This window comes from Aphelocoma coerulescens, chromosome 2 (assembly GCF_041296385.1).
Source record: "Aphelocoma coerulescens isolate FSJ_1873_10779 chromosome 2, UR_Acoe_1.0, whole genome shotgun sequence".
In the NCBI taxonomy this organism is placed as follows: Eukaryota; Metazoa; Chordata; class Aves; order Passeriformes; family Corvidae; genus Aphelocoma; species Aphelocoma coerulescens.
In genome coordinates, this window is record NC_091015.1 from 46759108 (window position 1) to 46781428 (window position 22321).

General features: G+C 36.6%; 1 protein-coding gene across 9 annotated transcripts in view; it reads right to left on the minus strand.

Moving 5' to 3' along the window:
• ZNF385D (zinc finger protein 385D) overlaps window positions 1-22321 on the minus strand; it is a 428588-nt gene that overhangs the window by 338096 nt on the left and 68171 nt on the right. For 6 of the 9 annotated variants that reach the window (XM_069007261.1, XM_069007264.1, XM_069007265.1 and 3 more), the window contains one exon: window positions 4954-5232. In XM_069007261.1, the coding sequence (XP_068863362.1) occupies window positions 4954-5232 (279 nt within the window). Of the gene's footprint in view, window positions 1-4953; window positions 5233-11567; window positions 11709-18433; window positions 18493-19986; window positions 20151-22321 lie in introns of all 9 variants that reach the window. The other 3 variants (XM_069007268.1, XM_069007262.1, XM_069007270.1) reach the window with 3 other exon arrangements.

Below are 22321 nucleotides of genomic sequence, written 5' to 3' on the forward strand. Positions count from 1 at the left end.
ACAAGATACTGGCATCTATGACCAACAAACTAGAAGCTTAAAAACCAGAGGAAAATACATATTGGATTTACTGTTAACTGGCCAAGAAGCTCTGCATCAGAATATTACATTAAAAAAAAAAGTTTGCTAGTGATGTGACTTCCAGGGACATCTCAAGCTGATCTGACAATTCTTACTTGTCTGGAAATTAATAGACAATCACCTGATCTGAAGGAAAACATACTTTACTTGAAGATTTCCTCTTTTCTCCAATGTCCCATCCAATCCTATTCCTCTGAAAGGAGGGTTAACACAATGAGAAGAGCAGATAACACCACTTCCCTGAAAGCCCTAACTTGGTGGTTGACCACGTAAAAGCAAGAATGTGTCTACCCCAAAGCCATCAGTTTTCATGATCACAAAACATGACAGCAGAGGTGTAAAATGCAACGGCAGCACAGAGACAGAAGATAAACAGCAACACAAAAGCACAAGGAAGGAAACTCTGCAAGCAGTTTGGGTAAATCACCTGGATTTCCTACCTTCAGACTAGTAAAAAGTCAGGATTTAGATGTAAAAGAGAAGTTGTAAAAGATTAAACATTTTCTCTTACCAGTGTGCAAAAAAATTATTGCATAGATTAAGGAAATTGCCATCTCAAGAGCTGTTGTAGGAAACTACATTCAACTACTGAATGAGGTTGAAAAAGAAGAATAAAATGTGGGAAATAAATGTTCCTTTTTAGTGCATATTTCATAATATGCGTAACATAACCACAACAATCAAATTGTTATTCAATCTAAAGTAATATTAAGTGTTGAATTAAGGGATTTGCTTTTTGAAATTAGCAAGGGGGGAAAAAAGGATGCTCAATTCTGATACTTTCTGCTCCTTTTTTCTATGTATTCAATGTCCTTGATGACACTACAATAAAATTGTACTTCAATGAAATTTCAGTGAAAAAAAGTAGTTGTAGTCAGGTTTAGTTTAAAAGATAGTACATAAAACATACTAAATTGGATAATCTTTGGTCTGGGTTATGAATTTAGAGAGCTAGATAAATAAACTACCACCAAATGCCTCACTGCCTCCTATGTTTCAAAAGAATAATGGTTCAGAAATCAGTTTTTAAAGTGTAAGGAATTCTATTAATTTTGTGACATTGCTCACCTCCTTTATTATTTTCCCACTTGTTCTCTAATGTATTGTAGGAAGTATTGCAGAGGAAAGCAGTTTTAGGTTTTGTCCTAACCGTGCCTCATTCACTCATGATGATTCAGCAATTTACACAAAAGAATGCACAGAAGAAATTCTGGTTTACATAAAATTTTAGAAACATCAGCTTTCTCACTGGTGCTGCTATACATTTGAATCCACAGTTATTTTTCCATTCTGTCAGTAGGAATGTGAGTTTTGCTCCTGCTGGACAGAATAAACAATGTCCCACAAGAGGTCACCTCTTCCCACAGTGTCCAGGCTGGTTTTATGAGAAATGGTAGAGTGTCAGCAGACCTGACAGGAACTGCATCTTGCCCTCTTTTAATCCCAAAACATACTCAAAATCTCCACTGACTTTCTTGTCACCTTTCCACTGCAAGCATGAGAGCAGAAAGGCAAAAAAAGCACCAACAAGAAGAATATTTTACAGGCTATACTGAGGAAAGTGTGAGAAGTCTTTTTAAGAGACGTAAAAGGCAATTATTAGGAGGAAGTTACACAGAAAATTGTGTTGCTCCCAAGCACAAACAGTTCAGCAACAGAAGTGCTGATGTCTCACTATGTCCTGTTAAGTCATCACAAACCACTGTACCAAGTAATGACAAAAGAAACCTTGGGTTCACATCACTTTTGTGGCTGCACAGTTGGCTGTTCTGAGATTGCTCTGCCCCAGGAAGGAACCACATGGGTATCATACAGTAAAGCTGCCAAGCAGACAGATCGATAAGCAACTAACAAAACTTTTTGGAGTATAGCTGGTTATTCAAATACAGTCCAGATAACAACAGAGAAGCAAAGAAACACTGCTTTTAACCCCACAATGCACATTATTTACTGATTATATATTTGCAGATGTTAACAGGCTTTGTGCATAAGCAACTTACCTTATGAAATCAGGCAGAGATCTTCAAATAAAGTAAATATTCTGTTATTCACATCCAACAGACAAAAGCTACTTCACACAGCTGGAAGATGATGACTGTAGCATGACAACTCTAATTACACAGCTAATGCAGCTGAACCCTACCTCTGTTCAGCAGTCCATTGCAAATTATTTTGGAACAAGACATGGGCTTTTGTTTTGTTATGAATCAATCCTCCATTTCTATATCCCCTTGTGATACAGAACACACAAACCTGTCCTGCTGTGTGGGAATAATTTGGAGATGAAACAAAATGAGAAAACACAACTCCGAAATTTTTCCCAACCTTTCCACATATGATAGTTCCAAGTGAGCACCCAGCATTGCAAAGGCATATACAACTGAGAGTACAGTTCGTGAAACACTGTATTTAGAAATTAAGTTTCCTTGTGCATAGTACAGATACTTCACTCATATGTCATGAGACATAATAAGTAACTATTATGACAAAACCTTAGAAGATAATGCATAAAGCAGAACATTTACATAGTTTTAATTTACAGCAGAATTTAGTCTCTAGAATTATTGTGTCACTAACCTGTACATAAAGCATAGCAGCTGTCTTCTGTGACAATCAGACTTCCACACAAGAAATACCATTCTCTTAAATAAAGTATCCTTCTGACATACATTGAGAAAACAATGCTGTGCATGTTTAACAGTCACACCAATAACCTTCAAAAAGCACCATCTGCATGTACATGATAAACTGCAATGGTCAAGTCATAACGTGTTTAGTCATGGTCATATATCAGTTGAGCTTGGTGGGGTGTCACCAACACAACAATAATTTGCCCAAAAAATGCTGCCCATATTTCAGATATACAAGTTATGACAAAACCCGTTATTGTGAAAGAACTCTCATGTTCTGATTTTTATTCAACTTAGAAAAGGCGTCTCAAACAGCATCTCTGTTCAAGATGTGGGGAAGATGGTTACTCAAATATTCAGTTCTAATTCAGTTCTAACTTCTAGCAAGAAATATTTAATACTGGTCTCTCTAATTTATAACATTCAGTTGAAGAGAAACGAACTTGGTGACATGGGAAAAATCCCTTCCTTATACTTTACACTACATTATTCTCTCAGTGGATTGCTACTTTTGACGATATTCAGAGATCTGCCAGATTTGAAAATCCTAAAGTTTCACATAACCCCCCCAAAATAAATGCACCTTGAAACAAAGAGCTAGACAGTCAATCAGCTATTTTCTCACCACACACAGCTACACACAACATAGGATACTTTTAAGGAGGAAATAAGAAATATGCTGCTATACTGCTAGTTTGATTCTCTCCAGAATATAAATGCTGAACCGTGATTGAAGCTCTTTGATACTAATTTCAGCATTGCTTAATTACTAATTCTTTATTTATCATGGATTAAAGTGGAAAAATGAACTGCAGAAAAAATCTTTCTATCATTAGCAAAATTGTTGTGCTAATAATAACAATAACAATAACAATTTCTTCTTAACCAAAGATAGCAATAAATTAGACTGTGCTTATTTGGTTTTATAAAGACTGCATTTGTGGATAACCATATTGCATCTTTAATCAATTAGGAAATCAATCTTCCTTTATGCGTTTCCACAGCTTCTACTAATGGTAGTAGCATTTTTTTCTAAGCCTTCTGAACTCTGAACATTGCCAAATGCTGCAGTCCCGCCTGCCACTTAAAGAAAAAATTATTTGTATTGATGAATTTTATGGAGGTGTTATTTGTTTTATTGTTGTGTTCTACAGAAATGAGCAACACCTCATACACAGACAAGCACTCACATCCAACATACCTCAGAAACATATCAATGTTATTCCCCACTCTTAAAGCAGGAACAATGCAGAGACTATTAAAATAATAATATGAAGTTCTATCTAAGGATTACTGTTTTGCCTATCCTTCTGCAGGTGGGGCAGGAAGCAACTCAAGCCACAAAATAGTAAGCAACGTGTGATGTGGAGAAAGAAAATCTGAAAGTTCTAAGTACATCATATTAACACAATTATTTCTCTGACATGGTGCACAGAAGCATATAGAACAATGCAGTACAACCCTATACATGGTACAGCGAAGTTGAGTACTACCTGTTATGAAATTGAGAAAATTGTAACATGGTAATTTTTTTTTTCTTGTCAGGGGGCCATCATTTTCCTCTATTATCTAATCTGCCTTAGTATGAAAAAAACACAAACGTGTTTTTCTTTGAGGATCACAATTCACTCTAATTATAAGAGAGTATGTCACCTACTACAAAATGCTCTGCCCAAAACTGTCAATGAAAGCAATTAAAGCCAAAATAAGTTTTGTTCCACCTCTCTTTGACTTCAGCCATGATCTTTAAACAATCTTATGCTAGCTGTAGGTTGAACCTGGAGTAAACAAGTTAAAGTGAAATGAGCTTGGGAATGTATTTCTGTGTAATGTACTTGTTTCAATTTATTTCACAACCACCTTACATTCATTAAAAGCAAACACGCCCCTAACAAGGATAACCTTTCTAGTAGACTGTGAAGTACAGAATATCACTGATTATGCTGAAAACCATCAAAATGCAAATGAAAAGAGAAAGAATTTGAATCAACATCATTATGTAAACAAAATATAAAATGAAAACTCTAGTAATAACACAGATGGTATATGTTTAGCTATTTGCCAGATGCTCATGCTTGGGATGACCTCCAGCACTCTGAAGTCACCAAGAGCCTTTGCTTTAACTTCAAAGCATTTGTTGTCTGAATAAAACAAAGTTTAGATTAATATATATCAACATAATGCACAGTGCTGCAATTCTCAGATCAAAATATGGTAAAGTTTTATATATTATAATGCTTACCATTATCACTTTTGAGATTTCCATTGCTGAGCTGTTTTAACCTCTTCTGATGGGATTTGCCGTTGTAGTGGATTTGTGCCTGAGCAGCAGAGTTTAGCTGAATGTTACAAACATTACACAAAGTGAAATTGGTGTGTTTCTTTTCTCTCTCCTTCTTTTCCTCAGTGCCATCAGGTGCTAATTCTTTCTCACCTTCCCGGTCTGGGAGAGATGTGAAATCTGAATTGTATGACTGGTTATCAACTGGTAAATCGGGGCTCCAGGGCTTCTTCATATTTTCTGAGAAGAAAAAAAACATATGAGAGAAGATTGATGAGAACACAAAATAATACAGACGAAACAGCAACATCTGCAAATCAGTAAAAGGCAGAAAATAATTTTTTGCATTTTATATTTTAACACTGTATTTTGCTTTCATATGCACTCATATATTTTGCTTTCTGTTCAAGTTTTTCAGTTCTGCTACGTAACTTGACTAACTCCACAGTCAAGTGCCCAAAGCTGAGCCTGTCAGATGTGGATGCAGCACCTCTGTGATAAATTATCAAAGAAAAGGTAAAAACACTGCAGGAGCTGAGAAAAAAATGTGAGAGAAAACAGCCCTTCAGCCAATGGAAAAAGAGGGGGAGAAGGTATAATGAACAGAAGAAAAAGTACCTGTCTTATATAGTAGTTCAATAAGCTTAAATGCACAGACCTCACCCTTGAGTTTATTAAATACTTAGCAACTCCAGCCATCCTCTCTCCACTTCCTGTGATTACTTTCAAGCCCAAGTCTAATAACTTCATAACTTTCTCATTTAGAGTAGTTCAAAGACAAATAAACATGTTATTAGTTTCTTATCTTAACCATCCAGGATTATAATTGAAGGATAGTAAACTTAGATTCAGCTAATATCAAACAGCAACAACTACAGAAATGAGAAGATAATCCCATCTGCAGAACTTCAAGGGAAACCAGTGTAACTGTGAGCTTCCACAATTTAAAAGGCAGAAGAAATGGCACAGGTGAAGAAATGCTCTGAGCACTACAAACCTAATTTACTATTCAAGGAATGCAAAATGTTATACCAACTTAGCATTTTGATGAGACCTTTACATACCATATAAATCTTTAAAGTGCTTGTTCCCCCAGACTTAGTGAATAAATGAAGGTCTAGACAAAGAATGTAATCTATACTTTGAGTGACAAAATTACTGCAGCCTTAAATACGATGACACTATTTGGTCTCTAATTGACAAATCAATCAACCTAGAGACAAAAAAAGATTATTACAGTGACACAAGAAAATGGATCTTTAATGCCAGATCCAGAAAAGTTTCAGTGTCTAAATAAACAATCCTAAACAAGTCTCCAGACTTGGGTCTGATTGCAACATAATACTGCAAATCGTTCCTCACATAGCTTCAGATGTCTTAAATTTCATCAGCTTAACTTTTTGCCAGACCTCCCAAGGATTTAAAGACATTTGTTGCCTTCCAGTCAAATCACAAAGACAAATTTATTTAAAGATGAAAATCTAAAATCTATCAATACTCAAATCAGTTTCAATCTCAGTTTTCAGATTTTCTTGCTATCTAATTAGCATTGTGTTCTTTTATGCTAACTAAACCCCATTTCATCTAAGAAAGTACAGACCCAGGTCTGAAAGGACCTCCGCACTTGCTGTAGATTTTAACCTCACTTATCTAGTTCTGTCAGTATTATATCAGCTTCTGTGTACAGTCAACTCTTATCTAGGATTGTAGCTGTTGAAAGCAAGCGATGAGAAAGAAGGCTAAACAATTCACTCCAAAGCAAAATTACAGAGAGAAAAAACAATCAGCATAAAAGTAGTTACTTATTAAAGCAAGGCTATTATACCAACAGTGATGATAGGAACTTTTACCTACAAATCACAAATGTCCTGAAAGACATTATGAGACTGTAGAATATTCAGAGAAAACCTGAGGTTTTTCAATAGCAGACCTATAGCATATTTCTCCTAATGGGAGGAGCAGGTTTCTCTGAGGAAGCAGCCTAAACCTATCAACCTCTCAGCCCTTCTGGAGTTTGCTGGAGATACTGTTCACTTCAAAGATTCATCTGTCTAAAATACCTTTAAATTAGTAAGTTCAGTCTTTAATCAAAGCAGTACAAGGATTAAAATGCTAGCACCATAGAACTGGTTTACCAAATTGGTCGAGATGCCAGTAACAGTTCAGTAATCCCAGTTTAGATATATGTTGTACATAAAGATATATACATAATCTATTGCATTGAAAGCATTCCCCACTAGAGAGCAGTATAAATTTAAAATTACAAGAACAATATATCTCTAGACCTATAGTGCTAGCCATATAGGCATAAGATTACTAAAACAAAACAGATTTTTCAACGAAGATATAAAACTTTTTAAGCAGATATAATCTAGTAAATTAAACATTGCATGCTATGTGTACACGTCTCATTCCTTTTGAAACATTTCCACACATAAGCTGGCAGCCTAATAAAGCGTATTAGCATGTTAATATATCCTTCTAATATTTCAATCAAAACAGTCTAATCCATGAAAGTCTTACTTTTGGCATATAGAATCTGTCTTGCATTCTAATCTCATTCCAGAAAACAAAATTAGGAAATGCACACTCAATAATGGCACAATAAACTAATAAGGGAAATTCTACCTTGGGAATAAGTGATTTGTGCATCTACCATGTGCTTCCATTAGAAAAGCATGTGATGTCATTAGAGCTGCAAAATATTTTTGTGTATGTCCACATTACTCTCAAATGTGGAGGAAGGGCATAATTTATAACTGGAGTTTAGGTAACAACCAGGAAAACAGAAGTTTCAGAAATATATATTACACTACAGTCCATCACCATTTTATTTACAGATACACAGTGATTTATTAATATGTAATGGCACTGCTAGAGGACTAAAGTGAAATATTAAACACCACTTGCTGTAAATGCAAATGCAAACCACTTGCTGTAAAGCCAGCATTACTTAGCAGTACTCAGTATGTTGATTGGACACAAAATGATTCATTAAAAAAAATCAAAAACAAGAAATTTTTTTTAAAAACAGAAGCAGTTTCTGATTAAAACATTCTGAGTCATTCTTACTCAATATTTCTTAATAGACAAGTAAATAAAGAAGGCAAGTGATAAAAAAGAGGGAGATATTTGAGTATAATTTGCTGGCATACTTTTAAAATACAACTTATCACTCCAACTAGCATTTTTAAAGAAATGGGAAAAAAAATACATCAAGTTCATAAATTCGCATAAAGATCCACCAGTGTTTAAACCAACACACATGCAGCCTAACTCATGAAAGCAACAGGACTGCAGCTCACGCTTGCATCATTGCATACTTCCATTTTCTGGAGTAAAAATGTTTAGGCAGCAATTTTGATTGGTGAGAAAAAGAATGCTTAGCTTATCCTATTGGAAAATTACATGGAATATGGTTAGAAGAGAACATTATAATCTTAATTTTGAAAGTAATTTTTAATTGTTATCAGTGTCTTATTGGTTTGATAATATGTGGATAGGCTTTAAATGAAAACCCTCTTTCCCTGACATCATATTATAGAGTTCATGTTGACTGTACTGGTTACATATCTTTTAAAGTCATCAGTTTTGCAGGTACCTATTTTTTCCCTGTAAAAGAAAGCTAGCTTCTCAATTTTAGGGGTCCTAATGAAGCCTGCAGAGCACTAGAAATGAGTGAACTAGGCAACCAAGATCCCAAAATTTCATGCCAATTTAAATAGCACCCTGGATAAATGCCTACATTTATTTTCCCTGGGGCTCTGAACTCAATTTTGGCTCAATGATGCTTACCAGTAAAACGAACTTTGCACGACATTATAGCTTTGGGAAGTAGAAAACTGTCCCATGTGGAAAACCAGCACAACTACAATTTGTGGTGTTTGCTGGCTTAGACAATGTAGCTACTTCCTGGGGATTTCTCTTCTTAAATGTGCTTGAAGGCACTGGATTAGAAATCTCATTCTTCCCTGAAACAACCCTTGCCTTCTTAACTGCAAGCCAATGGCATACCTTCTATTCAAGAAAATTTGAAGGAAATTTTCCTCATTTGTACTACAATTAATTGTTCTATTTCCAGACCCTCTTATCAGCACAGAACTGTATCAATCACTGTGACTTTGGCTCTGTGCACATGATTCTCAAATACACTGGGTACATTCAAGAGGCCAACAGTACATGAATCCCAGAGACCACTGTGCACCTAAGTCAGCTGTATTAAATTTAGATCTCTTGCTACTGATGAATGACCCAGCTCAGCCTGGAGAAGAGAAGGCTTCAGGGAGACCTTAGAGCAACGTTCCAGGAGCTGAAGGAGCTTACAAGGCTGAAGAAGGACTTTTCACAAGGGCCTGCAGTGATAGAACAAAGGGGAATGGCCTCAAACTGAAGGAGGATATGTTTAGATTATGTATTAGGAAAAAAATTCCTTATTATAAGTGTCGTGAGGCATTGGAACAGGTTGCCCAGAGAAGTAGTGCACTCCCCATCCCTGAGGGGTTCAAGGCCCAGCTAGATGGAGCTTTGCAACTTGCCCTAGTGGATGGTTGCCTTCCTATGGCAGGATGGTTGGAACTGGAGGATCTTTAAGGTCCCTTCCAACCTAAATCCTTCTATAATTCTATACATTTTAAAGCATATCTCCTTGTTTACTTCCCAACAGGTTGCTACAATAAATGCATTCCTGTAATAGCTAAAGGATAGAAAAGATAGACAGGAAATTAAGGACAAAATTCTACTAATTACAATATTCAGGAATTTCTAATACTTCTTTTCAAAACTGTGAAAGACATTTAAGTAGCAATCATCAAAGATGCAGATGTTTGCATCTCAGTTACTCATTCCCAGACTCTGCTCTATTCCTAGACACTTTAAATTTCACCAAGAAGGCCTATGAAAGGTCATCTCACTATGAAGCAGACTAAAGCATAAACTCAGGTGTTTTGTTCTCAGAAAAAAGTATTCCTCTTTATTTGCAGATGTCTGTGCTGTACATCTCAGATGGGATGAATCTTGCTCTGCCTGTGATAATGTCTCTCCAAACATTAAAAGGACTGAACTTTTGCAGGCAATAATAGTAATACTCATTTTTGAGATACCACCAGATAACAACAAATATTGAGAGATAACAGCTTCTTTCAAGAAACTGTTGTTAATGCAATGTTTAAAAAAAAAAAGAAAAAGAAAAAAAGAAAAAAAAAAGAGAGAGATTGATCACTTATCAATATCCTCTCCTTAATCATCACCTTGTCATTTTTCATGTATTTGGGGGATGTTACTGGCATGCTACACAAAAGCACCTCTGGTAATAACTGAAATCTTCATATCTTTTCAAACTTCATAAATTTGGTGCTATATCTTTCAGGTGATTGGACATCACCAGTTGATAAAAGTCACTGTAGCATGGTGCCTTTTGCATCAGCCTTTTAAGAATCTTTTTCACTATGTGAGTGAAGCTATGTGGCAGGACCATTCGCAAAACTGGTATCTCTGTGCTAAAGTCTTCCTATTTATCTGTTATGCTGCTTGAAACTCCTTGCTGCATTGGGTACTTGTGATGCCTTTACCAAAAAGCCAGTGAGTGCTAACTTGCCTTTGCAACCTTAGTTGATCTCACTGAATAAAATGCTAGCTATAGAAATTTATTCCTGGGAAAAGCCTAAAATGATGATACTGCCTTCTATTTTAAACATGGATAGCAGGGGCAGGGCAGCCTGGGGGAAGGATCAGGAATACAAAAATAAAATATCCTTGGCTTCTTCCATCCCCCATTATCACTGGATGATCCCAAGACTGTAGCCTTCCTGTTTTGGTCACGGTTGCACCTGCTCCCAGTTTAGAGCCCAGAGCAATTTAGGCCATGAATGACCTATTTTGCACATCATGGCTGTGGCAGAACAAACACACAGCAAAAAGGACTAACCAGCAAAGCGGTGACAGGTCCCTCACAGTGAAAGCACTGCATCTGTGAAACACAGCTCCCTCCCAAACAACCTGAGTAACCTACAGGGTACACTGCAGGACTCATCTGTTTTCTCTGGATGGACGGATGGATGAATGAACATCATTTCAGTGGAAGACCTACTGTGGAATGGGAATCTACTGAGATCTGAAATGTTTTTAGAAACCAATCAATTTTTCAGGACCTCCTTTGTTCTGAACCTTTCAGATTAAATTTAAAAACAAAATAGCATATAATACAATAAAATTTGATGTGAAAACCTGGAAAATATATGCGCTAAGTAATTTTATGCTGTAGGAAGGCTTTTGTATTATGAGTTTTAGTGAGCAAGTATAATCACTTGCTTCTAAAAATCAAGGAAGAGTTTGTCAGGTCATACACCTAAGAGCTAAATTACTAGTCAGTGATAAAACTGTGGATAAAACTCAGTATCTCTTCTTGCTGTCTGCCTAATATAGCTCAGATCACATCACATTTGAAGCCAATATTTACCAAATTTTCTCTTTAAAAATTCCACACAAAATAGAGTAAAACAGGCATCTTAGCAGGGGGGGAAGAAAAGTCAGGGAGAGAACCATCTTATTTTCTTGTTTATTGTTTCTCTGTATCTTACCAGCTCCTCCCAGTCTGATCACTGCTGCTTGCTGCTACACCACTTCAATCATCCATGGGAATAATAAGAAGATCATAATCATCATCATCATCTCAGGTGTTTTTGTGAAGTCTAAGAGGAAAATAATCTCTTAAGCAAAACCTGCATCAAGCAAAGGAAATAAAGGCAGGTTTTCCTCACATGTTTATTCCTCGGGGGGAATGAGGCAAAATGAGATTGACATTATTTGTGATTGGAGGGCTTTATAATTTCATGTCTCTGTCCTAGGACTCCTCCCAAGAAATGCATCTCTGCAGACTGAGCCCTATAAGAATAGATACTTATCCATTTGAAACAGGCTCATTGTATATTTGTATACCTTAAGCAATAGCACAGAAAATAAAAGCCTGGGCTTTTGTTTTGCTTTGCCGGGAGAGCACTTAAATCTTTCAGGAAAGGCTGCATTTCAATACTGCAGCAAATGAACAAACCCCAGCCTATCTCCCATCACAGCCAATTCACCACGAGATTCTAAAGGAACTTATAGATGGACTAAACAGAAAACTTCATCATTTCTTGGTTCAGCAGTTCCCTCGTGCCAGAAGCAACCAACAGACATCTCATAGTCTCAAAATATACTGCAGTCAGTTTTTTAATTGAGTTCTATAAAAAGAGCTAAGCACTAATCAACACCATATGTTATTCAATTAGCTAGTAATACATATCTATTTCTCAAGCCTGTGCTAACATAATGGAGCACTTTGGGTGGTTTGGAACTATTTAAAGGCCAAGTAATTAATTTGCAAACATCAGCTTCTAAAATCTGAGAAGCACTACTGTGATGACTTACAAGCCACGAAAACTCCCTCATTTGCTTTTTTATTCAATCTGTTTTCAGAAATGGTCCTTGTGAAAACAAAGATTTCTGCATAAAATAGGCCAGAAAAAGGCACAAGGTCAGCTATGTGTGCGGTACCCAGGTCCAGAGGGATTCTCTTCCCATGAAGGTAAAGTGAGCAGTTTGTGTTTTGTCACTTCCATCTCCACCAGCAGTATACTGTGGTACAGACCTTGTACCTGAGGCAGTAATTAACATGACAAATGGTAGAGCTAGCAAAGCTATGTGGGCTCTGCCTACCAAGAAAATTTGTTGTTGTCAAGCAACCTGAAGTGCATTATTTTTTCCATATTCTTGATTTCCACATATGGAAATTGTGTTCACAGCCTCGAAACTCCCGTCAATGGCAGTCAAAATTGACTGAGCTCAAAAAGAAGGGACAGAAACATCCGACTGAAATTCAGGCTGCCTCTGCTAGACAAAACCTTGGGTTTAGCAATATTTCTGAGAAGGTAGGCAGTCAGTGCAGGTTTTAAAGGGAAGGGAAAAGATAGAAAAGGGAATTAGAATCATGGAATCTTTTAGGTGATTTAGGAATCTTTAAGATGATTGAGTCCAACCATTAAACCAGCACTGCCAAGTCCACCACTAAACCATGTCCCCAAGGGCCACATCCACACGTCTTTTAAATACCCCCAGGAATGGCAACTCCATCACTTTCCTGGGCAGCCTGTTCAAGTGTTTGATAACCCTTTTGTTGAAAATTTTTTTTCCTAACATCCAGTCTAAACCTCTGCAGGCACAACTTGAGGATATCTCCTATCACCTGTTACTGGGGAGAAGAGGCCAACCCCCACCTGGCTACACCCTCTGTCAGGTATTGCAGAGAGCAATAACATCACCCCTCAGCCTCCTTTTCTCCACACTAAACAATCCCGGCTCCCTCAGCTGCTCTTCATGAGATTTATGCTCCAGACCCTTCACCAGCTTCACTGACATTTTCCAGACTTGCTCCACCACCTCAATGTCTTTCCTGTAGTGAGGGCCCCAAAACTGAGCACAGGATTCGAGGTGTTGCCTCACCAGTGCCCAGTACAGGGGGGTAGTCACTGCCCTGGTCCTGCTGGCCACACTACTGCTGATACAAGAATATTATTTTTGATTTTATAGATAAAAATCACTTTTTTTCAGTCTCTCTGGATCAACTCCCATACGAGAAATCAGCCTACAACCTGTCATCCAGATATCATATGAGTGCCATTTTCCACCTTAAATATCTTTAGTTTTCCCAGTACCTAAATATCCAATCAAAACTTTATCTCAGCAGAAAGCAAGAGCATGAACAGCTGTTTGGGCATAACGAGCAACTCATTTTTGCAGACAAGTAAATTCCATTTTTAACACTCCAATACAATCACTAACTACCACTGTATCCAAGTAGGCAATTTTTAAAATTAAGTTTCAGTTAATGTTTGTGACAAGTTTGCTGATAGGTTATCTCTTTGGATCCGCAGTCACTTTTTTTTTTTTCCTTTTGTGATTAGGTATTTCAGAAATAAGTATTTTGGCAATATGCTGGTGAGAATACATCTACAAAATGAAACAGAAAAGTAATTAAAAAGGCAAGCCACATGAATAAGCTCTGTGGGAATCCTATTTAAAAAATAAACAACAACCACTTTCCCAAAAAACCCCAAATATTGCAGAATAAAGAATAATAATTTTCAGAAAGGCAGTTCAACCCCTGAAATCTTTGTTATGCACAAAAGACTACAGCCATTAGACACGAAATAAAATAAACTGGCAATAAATGTAGTAACAATGGGGAATAGGAAATTAAAGGCTACAAGCAAAGGATAACTAAAATTAAGATTTGTTTTCAATGCAGGAGAAATGTCAGAAATGTGAGGGTTTTCCTTTTTTTTTTTTTAATCTAAGTAATTTTAGAAATTATTATTTCTTGTTATTTGAAAGATAATTTCCAAAGATTTTCATAGTTTTATGGTTTGAATTTTCAAACCTTCTGAGGTCCTAGTAAATAGCAATGTTTAGCACATACAAAAACATACAAAACACAATCTCCCCCTCCTTTTTGCTATACTTGTGTTTTAGGGAACTGCTGTGTGGCTATTTTTAAACAAAAGACCTTGAAAACACAGGAGCCATAGAAGACCAAAAGAGCACTTTTAGTGTTTTAATCAGTTACCCTTTGGAAGGTATTTCTAAATCAAACAAGAAGTTCTACTTTTGTCTTTCTCTAAATGCATTTCTAAAAACACCTCTGTTTAAAAAAAAAAAATTGAGGAATTAGATCTTATGTTTGAATATTATCATTTATACTTTCACAGCAGGAATCATTTTTTCAGATTAGCTTCGCATTATAAAATATTCAGATAGCTCTGGCAGCATTTGCAAGTATAGGGATTTTTTTTTTTTATTATGTTATTGCTTCATTACACCCACTGGGCCATTTAGTGTCGAATTTAATGGAGAGCAGATCATTTTCCAAGCAATGCAAACACATCAAGGTGAAAATCTGTTGTGTTTGGAAAGGTTAGCAGATGTTTTTGCAAGTGCTTGTGAAAGTTATTGTTGTTTATCTTATTCTTGAACCTTTGGATTGCATTTTCTTTAAATACTGCATTCGGCACTGCATTCACAGTAATATGAACGTCATTTCTGCTAGTTTACAGCATGTGGGTTTTTTTGGGTAGCTTTTACAATTTTAGTTGAGAAGTACAAACATATTGTGTGGAACTTAAAAAGCATATTCTCTATCACGGCTTGACAGACAATGAATGCCTTTGCTATTGTCTCCAAGGCTGATATAATATTTCTGCATGTCAACTATACATTTATCTGACTCTCTTCATCAATACCAGGGATTTAAAAATAATGTCTAGCAAATCAGACCATGCTGGACATATATCGGTAAAAAAGTCTGAAAGATGAATTGGTGGACCTGGAACTATTTATGTTTCCTTGGGATGACATAGTGTCCCAGAGCAGCAGCTAAAATCTTTTGCTACAGCCACACAAGGCCAATATAGAGCTTCGCTTATGCCACTGGGGAATTATTTTAACACAAGGACTATCTGTCTGTGTCACATTTCTAATAACCTTTTCATCACAGTACCCAGATGTAATCCATTTATAGAAACGCTTATGCATCAAAAATAAAAATGTGCAAAAGGAATTTAATTACTGAATACAGAAAGTGGGATGATTTATTTTTTATTTGGGATAAATTCAGGTGATTCACTATTAGTGAATGTAAATATATTTTCAAGGAATGATTGCTATAATCCCACAGGGTGCCAACGTGCGTCCAGGAAAATGCATCATAAAATACCAGGACCTAAGAGGACGTCCTGGGCAGTGAGATATTTATTGCACTAGCTTTTTCCTTGCATTACTTTCCCATGAGTGTAATTCACTCCTCTGTTGAATTGTGTGGAAAATCAAGGCAGGGCATATTAGGGAGAATATGCTTATAAGGTACACATTTTTTATAAGGTACACGTATGAAAAAAACTTTAAAGCTAAGTGTAAGAGGAGGGTGTGAAATTATTTCTGTAAGTGTTTCTTGATGCAAGATCTGTGAAATATGTAATATATTTGGAATTTGGACATGTATAGTTTGACAATAAAAGTATGGAAATGCAGGAAAACATGGACAAACTAGAGACCGCAACCCCATACCTCCCCTCCAAAGCAGGAACTGCTGCTCCACTTTGCTTCTAAAAGTCAGCCCCTGTTTGAAATTAGTGACTGCCCAGCATCGCCCAGAAGTATCTTCCAAAACTTAAAACCTACCAGGGAGGCCAAGGAGCTTACTGAACACCTTAATCGGTGATGGTGCCTTATGAATGCTAAAATACAAGAAAAGGCTTCTAAAATAGGAAAGATTTATCCAGTATTGCAGAAATCTGTATACTTTTATACATCTTTTCCATGCAAAGTCATCTTGGACCTCCACCTTATGGATTCCACCACCATGTTGTTATTTTTTTCTTAGGCTTTATATAGCATGCATTGCTAATAATTAAAAAGCATCAGTGCTTCTTTCTAAAACATCCTCCGATGATTGGATGTATTTCTGAAAAAGAATCATGGAAAGCATGGGAATACCACCACACACATACACAGAGAAAGTAAAGTAGCTGATGCATTCCAGCTTTCTGCGGGACACCTTCACGACAGCACTTCTCTGCAGCAAGTGCTCATAGTGAAGACTCTGAGCTGTTGCTTTTGGGAAGCCTGAGCACTTGGCTCAGCCACTGTGATCTGCAAAAATGACGGCTGCTGAGTGTGTAAAATCCTTCCAGCATGACTGCTGCTGAGTGTGTAAAATCCTTCTAGCTCTGCTGGCCATCTGCAATGTCTCTCAACCTGTTGGGTAGGCTGAAAATGCTGAAAAGCTCTGAGAAGTCATTCATGGTAGAATTCAAAGCTTTGGAAGACCTATGAAGTTTCTTCCTTCAGGCATGCTGATTCCAATGAAGCAGCTTACAAACTCTATTATACATAGAACAAATTTATAAAATCCCTGGGATTTGCTCAACTACTTATTTCTCCAGAATGATGGCTCAACTTTGCATTAAAACATTTATTGGCAGCAGTCATTTAAGACTACTGATAAAATATTTATGACATTTCCAAGATTAACTCATTTTGAAAAATAACTTTATGGCAAAAGGTTAGGATGCTTGAAAAAATATTAAACTGTCCAATATTTCAAGGTTTTTTTTCTCAGACTTACCTTCTTCAATTCACCTCATAGCCTAAAACACTGCAGGTCGCTGGACAGGCACATAACTTTGATTTAAATTAACTTTTTAGAGAAGTTAGAGAAAAGTTAAATACAATGCTAGTAGTGACATTTAGCTATTGACAGAGTTTTACAATGTGGTGCTCTTCCCACTAAAACACCAGACATCTAACTGGATCAGTTTTCCTGAAATGGCAATATAGATAGACAGATAGATAGACAGATAGATAGACAGACAGATAGATAGATAGATAGATAGATAGATAGATAGATAGATAGATAGATAGATAGATACTCCTACAGAGATGCAAGTCAGGTTGACAGCCACTGAACTCTGTAGCATTACATTGGCATAAAACCAGTGCAAGAAAAGCAGAATCAGATCCCTATTTTCCTTTTAACTAAAGGAAATTCATAGTAATTTCAGCATCTCAGCAGTCACCATAATTTCTGCTGTTCTTGCTATGTATTATAGAAACTGTCACTTTTTAAATTTATGGTATCTTTTACAGCTTGGGTTAAAGAACACTTAAAGCACTTTCAGTGTTTTATATACCTCTACTCTAGAAGAATAGAAATGAGATTCCTTTATTAATTTAGACCCAGACTATTCACACTAGCAGTCTCAGAGAATTTTAATGGGATTACCGGCATGAGTAAGAATTTGTATGACAAAAATCAGAAAAGGGAAACCTTTAATGATTTAAAAGTACAAAGATTACAATAGCTAAAACTTCATTGTTGAGTGTATGACTCACAAAGCTACAATTCATTCAATTAATAGTCAACTTATATGTGACCAATCAGAGAAGCCCTATAAGGTAATAAAAATCCAAACAATGTCAAATTACTACTTCAATTGTAAACCTACATATTGTTTCTTCCCTGAAAAGTTTCTTTGATAGAAGAAAAATTACTGAATTATGAGCAACCAAATTAAAAAAAATAATCTCTCAGTATGCATTCATTTACTTTTGCTCCATTTTAATGGCAATCCATTTGAAATCCTTGTCACATTTTCATTTTGTTTCTCACAGAGGCATATGAAGAGTGAACACTACATGTAAGCAAAGCCATCAAAACCACCGCCTAAAACCAAACAATTGTACAAGTGACCTTTCCCTAAGCCACTGCACACAAGAGACTGCTCCATCCTACCCTTCATTTCCCTAGTTTAGGAAAAAACATCATTCTTTTACTTAGCACTATTTAAATCCAGCCAAATAATGCCATTTGTAATCAACTTAAACTGTCAGGAAGAAAATGGGAATGGCTTACCTCGCAGTAGAGCAGTGTTATCCACTTCAGCATGCCTTGCTCCTACAGCACAAACACATCTGGAACCAACATGCACTCACTGTCATCAACTGCTTCTCACAAATCACTCAGTTATTGATCACTACACTTATCACTCTTCACTGAACCTCATTCCACATTACTGATTTTTGCTGCTTCAGCAAATTCTGAGACTTTCACTGCAAGGAGAATTCATACACAAACCAAAGCAGTGATCATTTATACTGGATACTACTTATTATATCAAGCCTTTCTGCAGGGGTCTGCATTTATTTAAGAATGAATCAAATGAAGTGATAACGGTTTTTCAAACTTCCTTGCACAAACTTAAATGTTAATGAGAAAAACGAGCAACAGCCTCTGAGCCCTACAGCCCAAGCAACACTAAGTCACCACATTTCAAATTCTGTCTTGTGCAAAAGTGTCGGGCTTGTGATTGCCAGATGATGGACGTGTGAATGTCACATGCCAGGCGCGTGATTGGCACGTGAATAACACGTGCCAGGCGTGTGCCTGACGCATGTTTGCCATGTGCTTGCCACGTGCTGGACACCTGAATGCCATGTGATTACCACCTGGTGTGTGCTTGATTACAGCCAAGTATCACAGCCAGTATCACAATCACCTACTAACAGGAGTTATGGTGGGAAACAAAGAAGCTACCGCTCTTCCTCCTGTCACCACTTGAACCATCAAGAAAGAAGGTGAATGGGTCTCCTCTGGGGGCAAGATGACTAGAAGCACAAGTGCCCCTTGGAGAACTATTAAATGAAAGAGTGGCCAATACCCAAGCTTTGAGTAAGTTTCACAGTGGCACAGTATTTTCTCACAACTGTGAACATAGTACAGGATTTTCTTCTCTTAAGAGAGCATTTTTTCAACAGTGGGATTAGCTGACAAATGATGCCCCAAGAGCCTTTTATCCTGCCTGCAGGAGCCTTCTGCTCACCACAGAGATAAAAACCAGCAACCTTGACAAAATGTACAATCAAACATGGTAAATTCTGTTATAAAACAACATAACAAAACCAAGCTATTCCAACCCTGAGCTTTCCTCTCATTCCGACTTTGCAGAGCTCATCCTTCAGATATGAACTTTTGGGCTCCACTAATTTGCAGAAAAAAGGAAGGAAGCAGAGGACCTGAAGGAAGCCACTTGCTGATGTTACCTACCCCCATAACCAGTCACATTTCTGAGCATGTATGCAAGAGCTTTCTGTTTTCACAATATGGAACAAGAATCCACTGTATTATCAGTTCATCAGTGAAGAATAAGAAGAAAAAAAATTAAATAAAAAGGGGGGAGATATAGAGATAATAGAGATAGCTAGCTACATAGATAGATAAGTATATATATATATTTGTAATGAAACTAAAGGAAATCCACTTTGATATTGTAGATGTTATCTTGGTAAGGGCTCTGGTGTCCATTTGAATAACAGTAACTGCGTAAATTGTTGGACACTGAGAACTTTAAACCACATTTCAGGATTATGCCAAGGAACAAACAGAAAGGAGAGCATCATAAGACTGACCTTCAGGAAACTCATGAAGTCAAAACTCATATTTTCTTGAGAGTCTCGTGGTCTGTCTCCCTGCAGATACTCATTTTGGTTCTGATTTCTTCTCTCTGAGCAGCTCTGCATTAAACTTGCCCACAACATGCAGTCCACGTTTTTCACAAAAGTAATGCCCTTAGCTATGCAACACATCAAACATCATTAGTTTCTCACATTTATTTCCACACTCACTTTCACCTTTGTTCCTCACTCTACTTTGACATCATTTGCACTAGTATGATTTGTTTGTCCCAACTTAATGTTGCTAATCACTTACATAAATCTTCCCAGAAAGTACTGCAAAGACAGCTATTTTCTCCTGTGTAAGGAGAACTTATTTCACGTGCACTCCCAGTTCCTCATCTGGAGCTGACTATTAACACTAAGCTACAGAGCAGTCCTGTCCCATCATGCTTCCAATTACTCCAACAGTCCCAACTGCTTCCATACTGTGAGATACAATCCTCCTCCTCCAAGCAGATTCACTACACAGAACTTTTCCCCACAGAAACTCTTCATCACACAAAGGTTCCTCCTTTAAAGATGAACAGTCTTGTTAAGACATATTCATAACCTTAAATTTTGTGTCAGCACCAGAGGCACAAAAGAAGCAGCAGCAAAAGAATAGTCAGCTAAAATTGCATTATTATGAAGCCCAAAGACCTTTGCCATTGCAAAAGCTATTATTTTCTCAAAATACACTGAAGGAGACATGCATCATATAAAAAAAGAAAATGGGTTGGAAAGACTGCCTACAGACACAAGAGAAACCAAATGTTTCTGAATTTACAAATATTACAGAAATAAATTAAATATTAGATTATAAGACCAAGATGTAGATAACATCTACATTTTAGCATTGGAAATAGCAGTAAAGTTGGGAAAATTAATACATGCACTATTATATTTTCTTTATTACCTGTAGGAGTAAAAAATAAAAAACACCTTGAAAAAAAATACCTTACAGAAAAATACTCAGTGCTGCCTGCAGCGACCTTGTTGAAAGCCTTTTACTGTATCTGTAAATCTTTTACAATTCCTGTCTGTATCAGGACAAAAAAACTTCATTCTGTCAAGCAGTTGCCAAGTGAAACTTGAATTCATGCTTTCAGGTCTCCTAACTTAGCGCAGATTCTAACACTAATGGACAATTCCTCTTCTTTCTTTCCAACCTTCCTCTGCTCTGCTTCTCTTCCTTTTCTACACAACTTTATTTTTTCAGAGGTTATTGTAGTTTAAAAGAAAACTGAAAAATAAAACTTTTGTTGTTTGAATATCAGAGGGATATTTAGTAACATCATATTGTCTAGCGTGAAGAGAGATTCAACATTTTTCAGAGCCTCTCGTTCCCTTTTGTTTGCTATTTAAAGAGAAAATACATTAGAAGACTATTCGATTTTCTGCCACTTGAGAATTCAGTAGGAAAAAAATACCACAAATAGCCCAGAGAAATGGCAAAGATAATTTCATGATCATTGTAATCTAGTGCTTTCTATCTAGGAAGAAAAAAAAATCATAGGAATGACCCAAAGACAAAAGGGAAGTGCTTATATAATGACTAATGTTTGAATTTTGGATATAGTATTTTAGAAATTGGAAGTATGACACTGAAGGAAACTCTTCTGAAAAGGTGATTTATGCCTCAGTTTCTGTGGTCTTTCCCAAGAAACTGCTGAATAATTGCTAGGACTAGTATTATTCTGTACAGTGTCTGTATCTGCTAAAGAGAAATTTTTTAGGGCATTAAAAAAGCTTTGACTAGATGGTTGTATTTTTTGTTCCATCTCCTCTAAAGGTATAAGATTTTCAAAATTATGCCCAAACTGTGCCTAAAAACAAAAGACCTGCAATTACCATACACTGTTGATTGTTTTAGTCTAACATATATGGGTATCTCTGCAATTTCTAAAAAAAAGCAATCGCTGTATAATAATCAAAGTACTATTCAATCATAAAAACATCATTACATAAGGGAAACATGCAAGTACTTGCCAGTAGTCACATGGACTTTCAAAAAAAATCATGTCACTGTTGGCCATTTTGTGGCATGAAGTCCAGCCATTATTAATGTGAAATAATCAGATTAAGACATTTATCCAAATGTATTCACATAATACAATGCGTATTCTAAATCTGCTAGAGGCTTGAAATCCATATATTGCTACTCTACTGTGTGCTAAGCACAGTCCTCTGCACTGCTGGGAATATACTTTGTTCTTTAAATTATTCAATTAATTAGCCAATATTTGTTTAGTGCTTTGAGCTGAGTGCTGTTACCAAAAGAAGGTGGGACAGATTTTGGCAGGCTGCA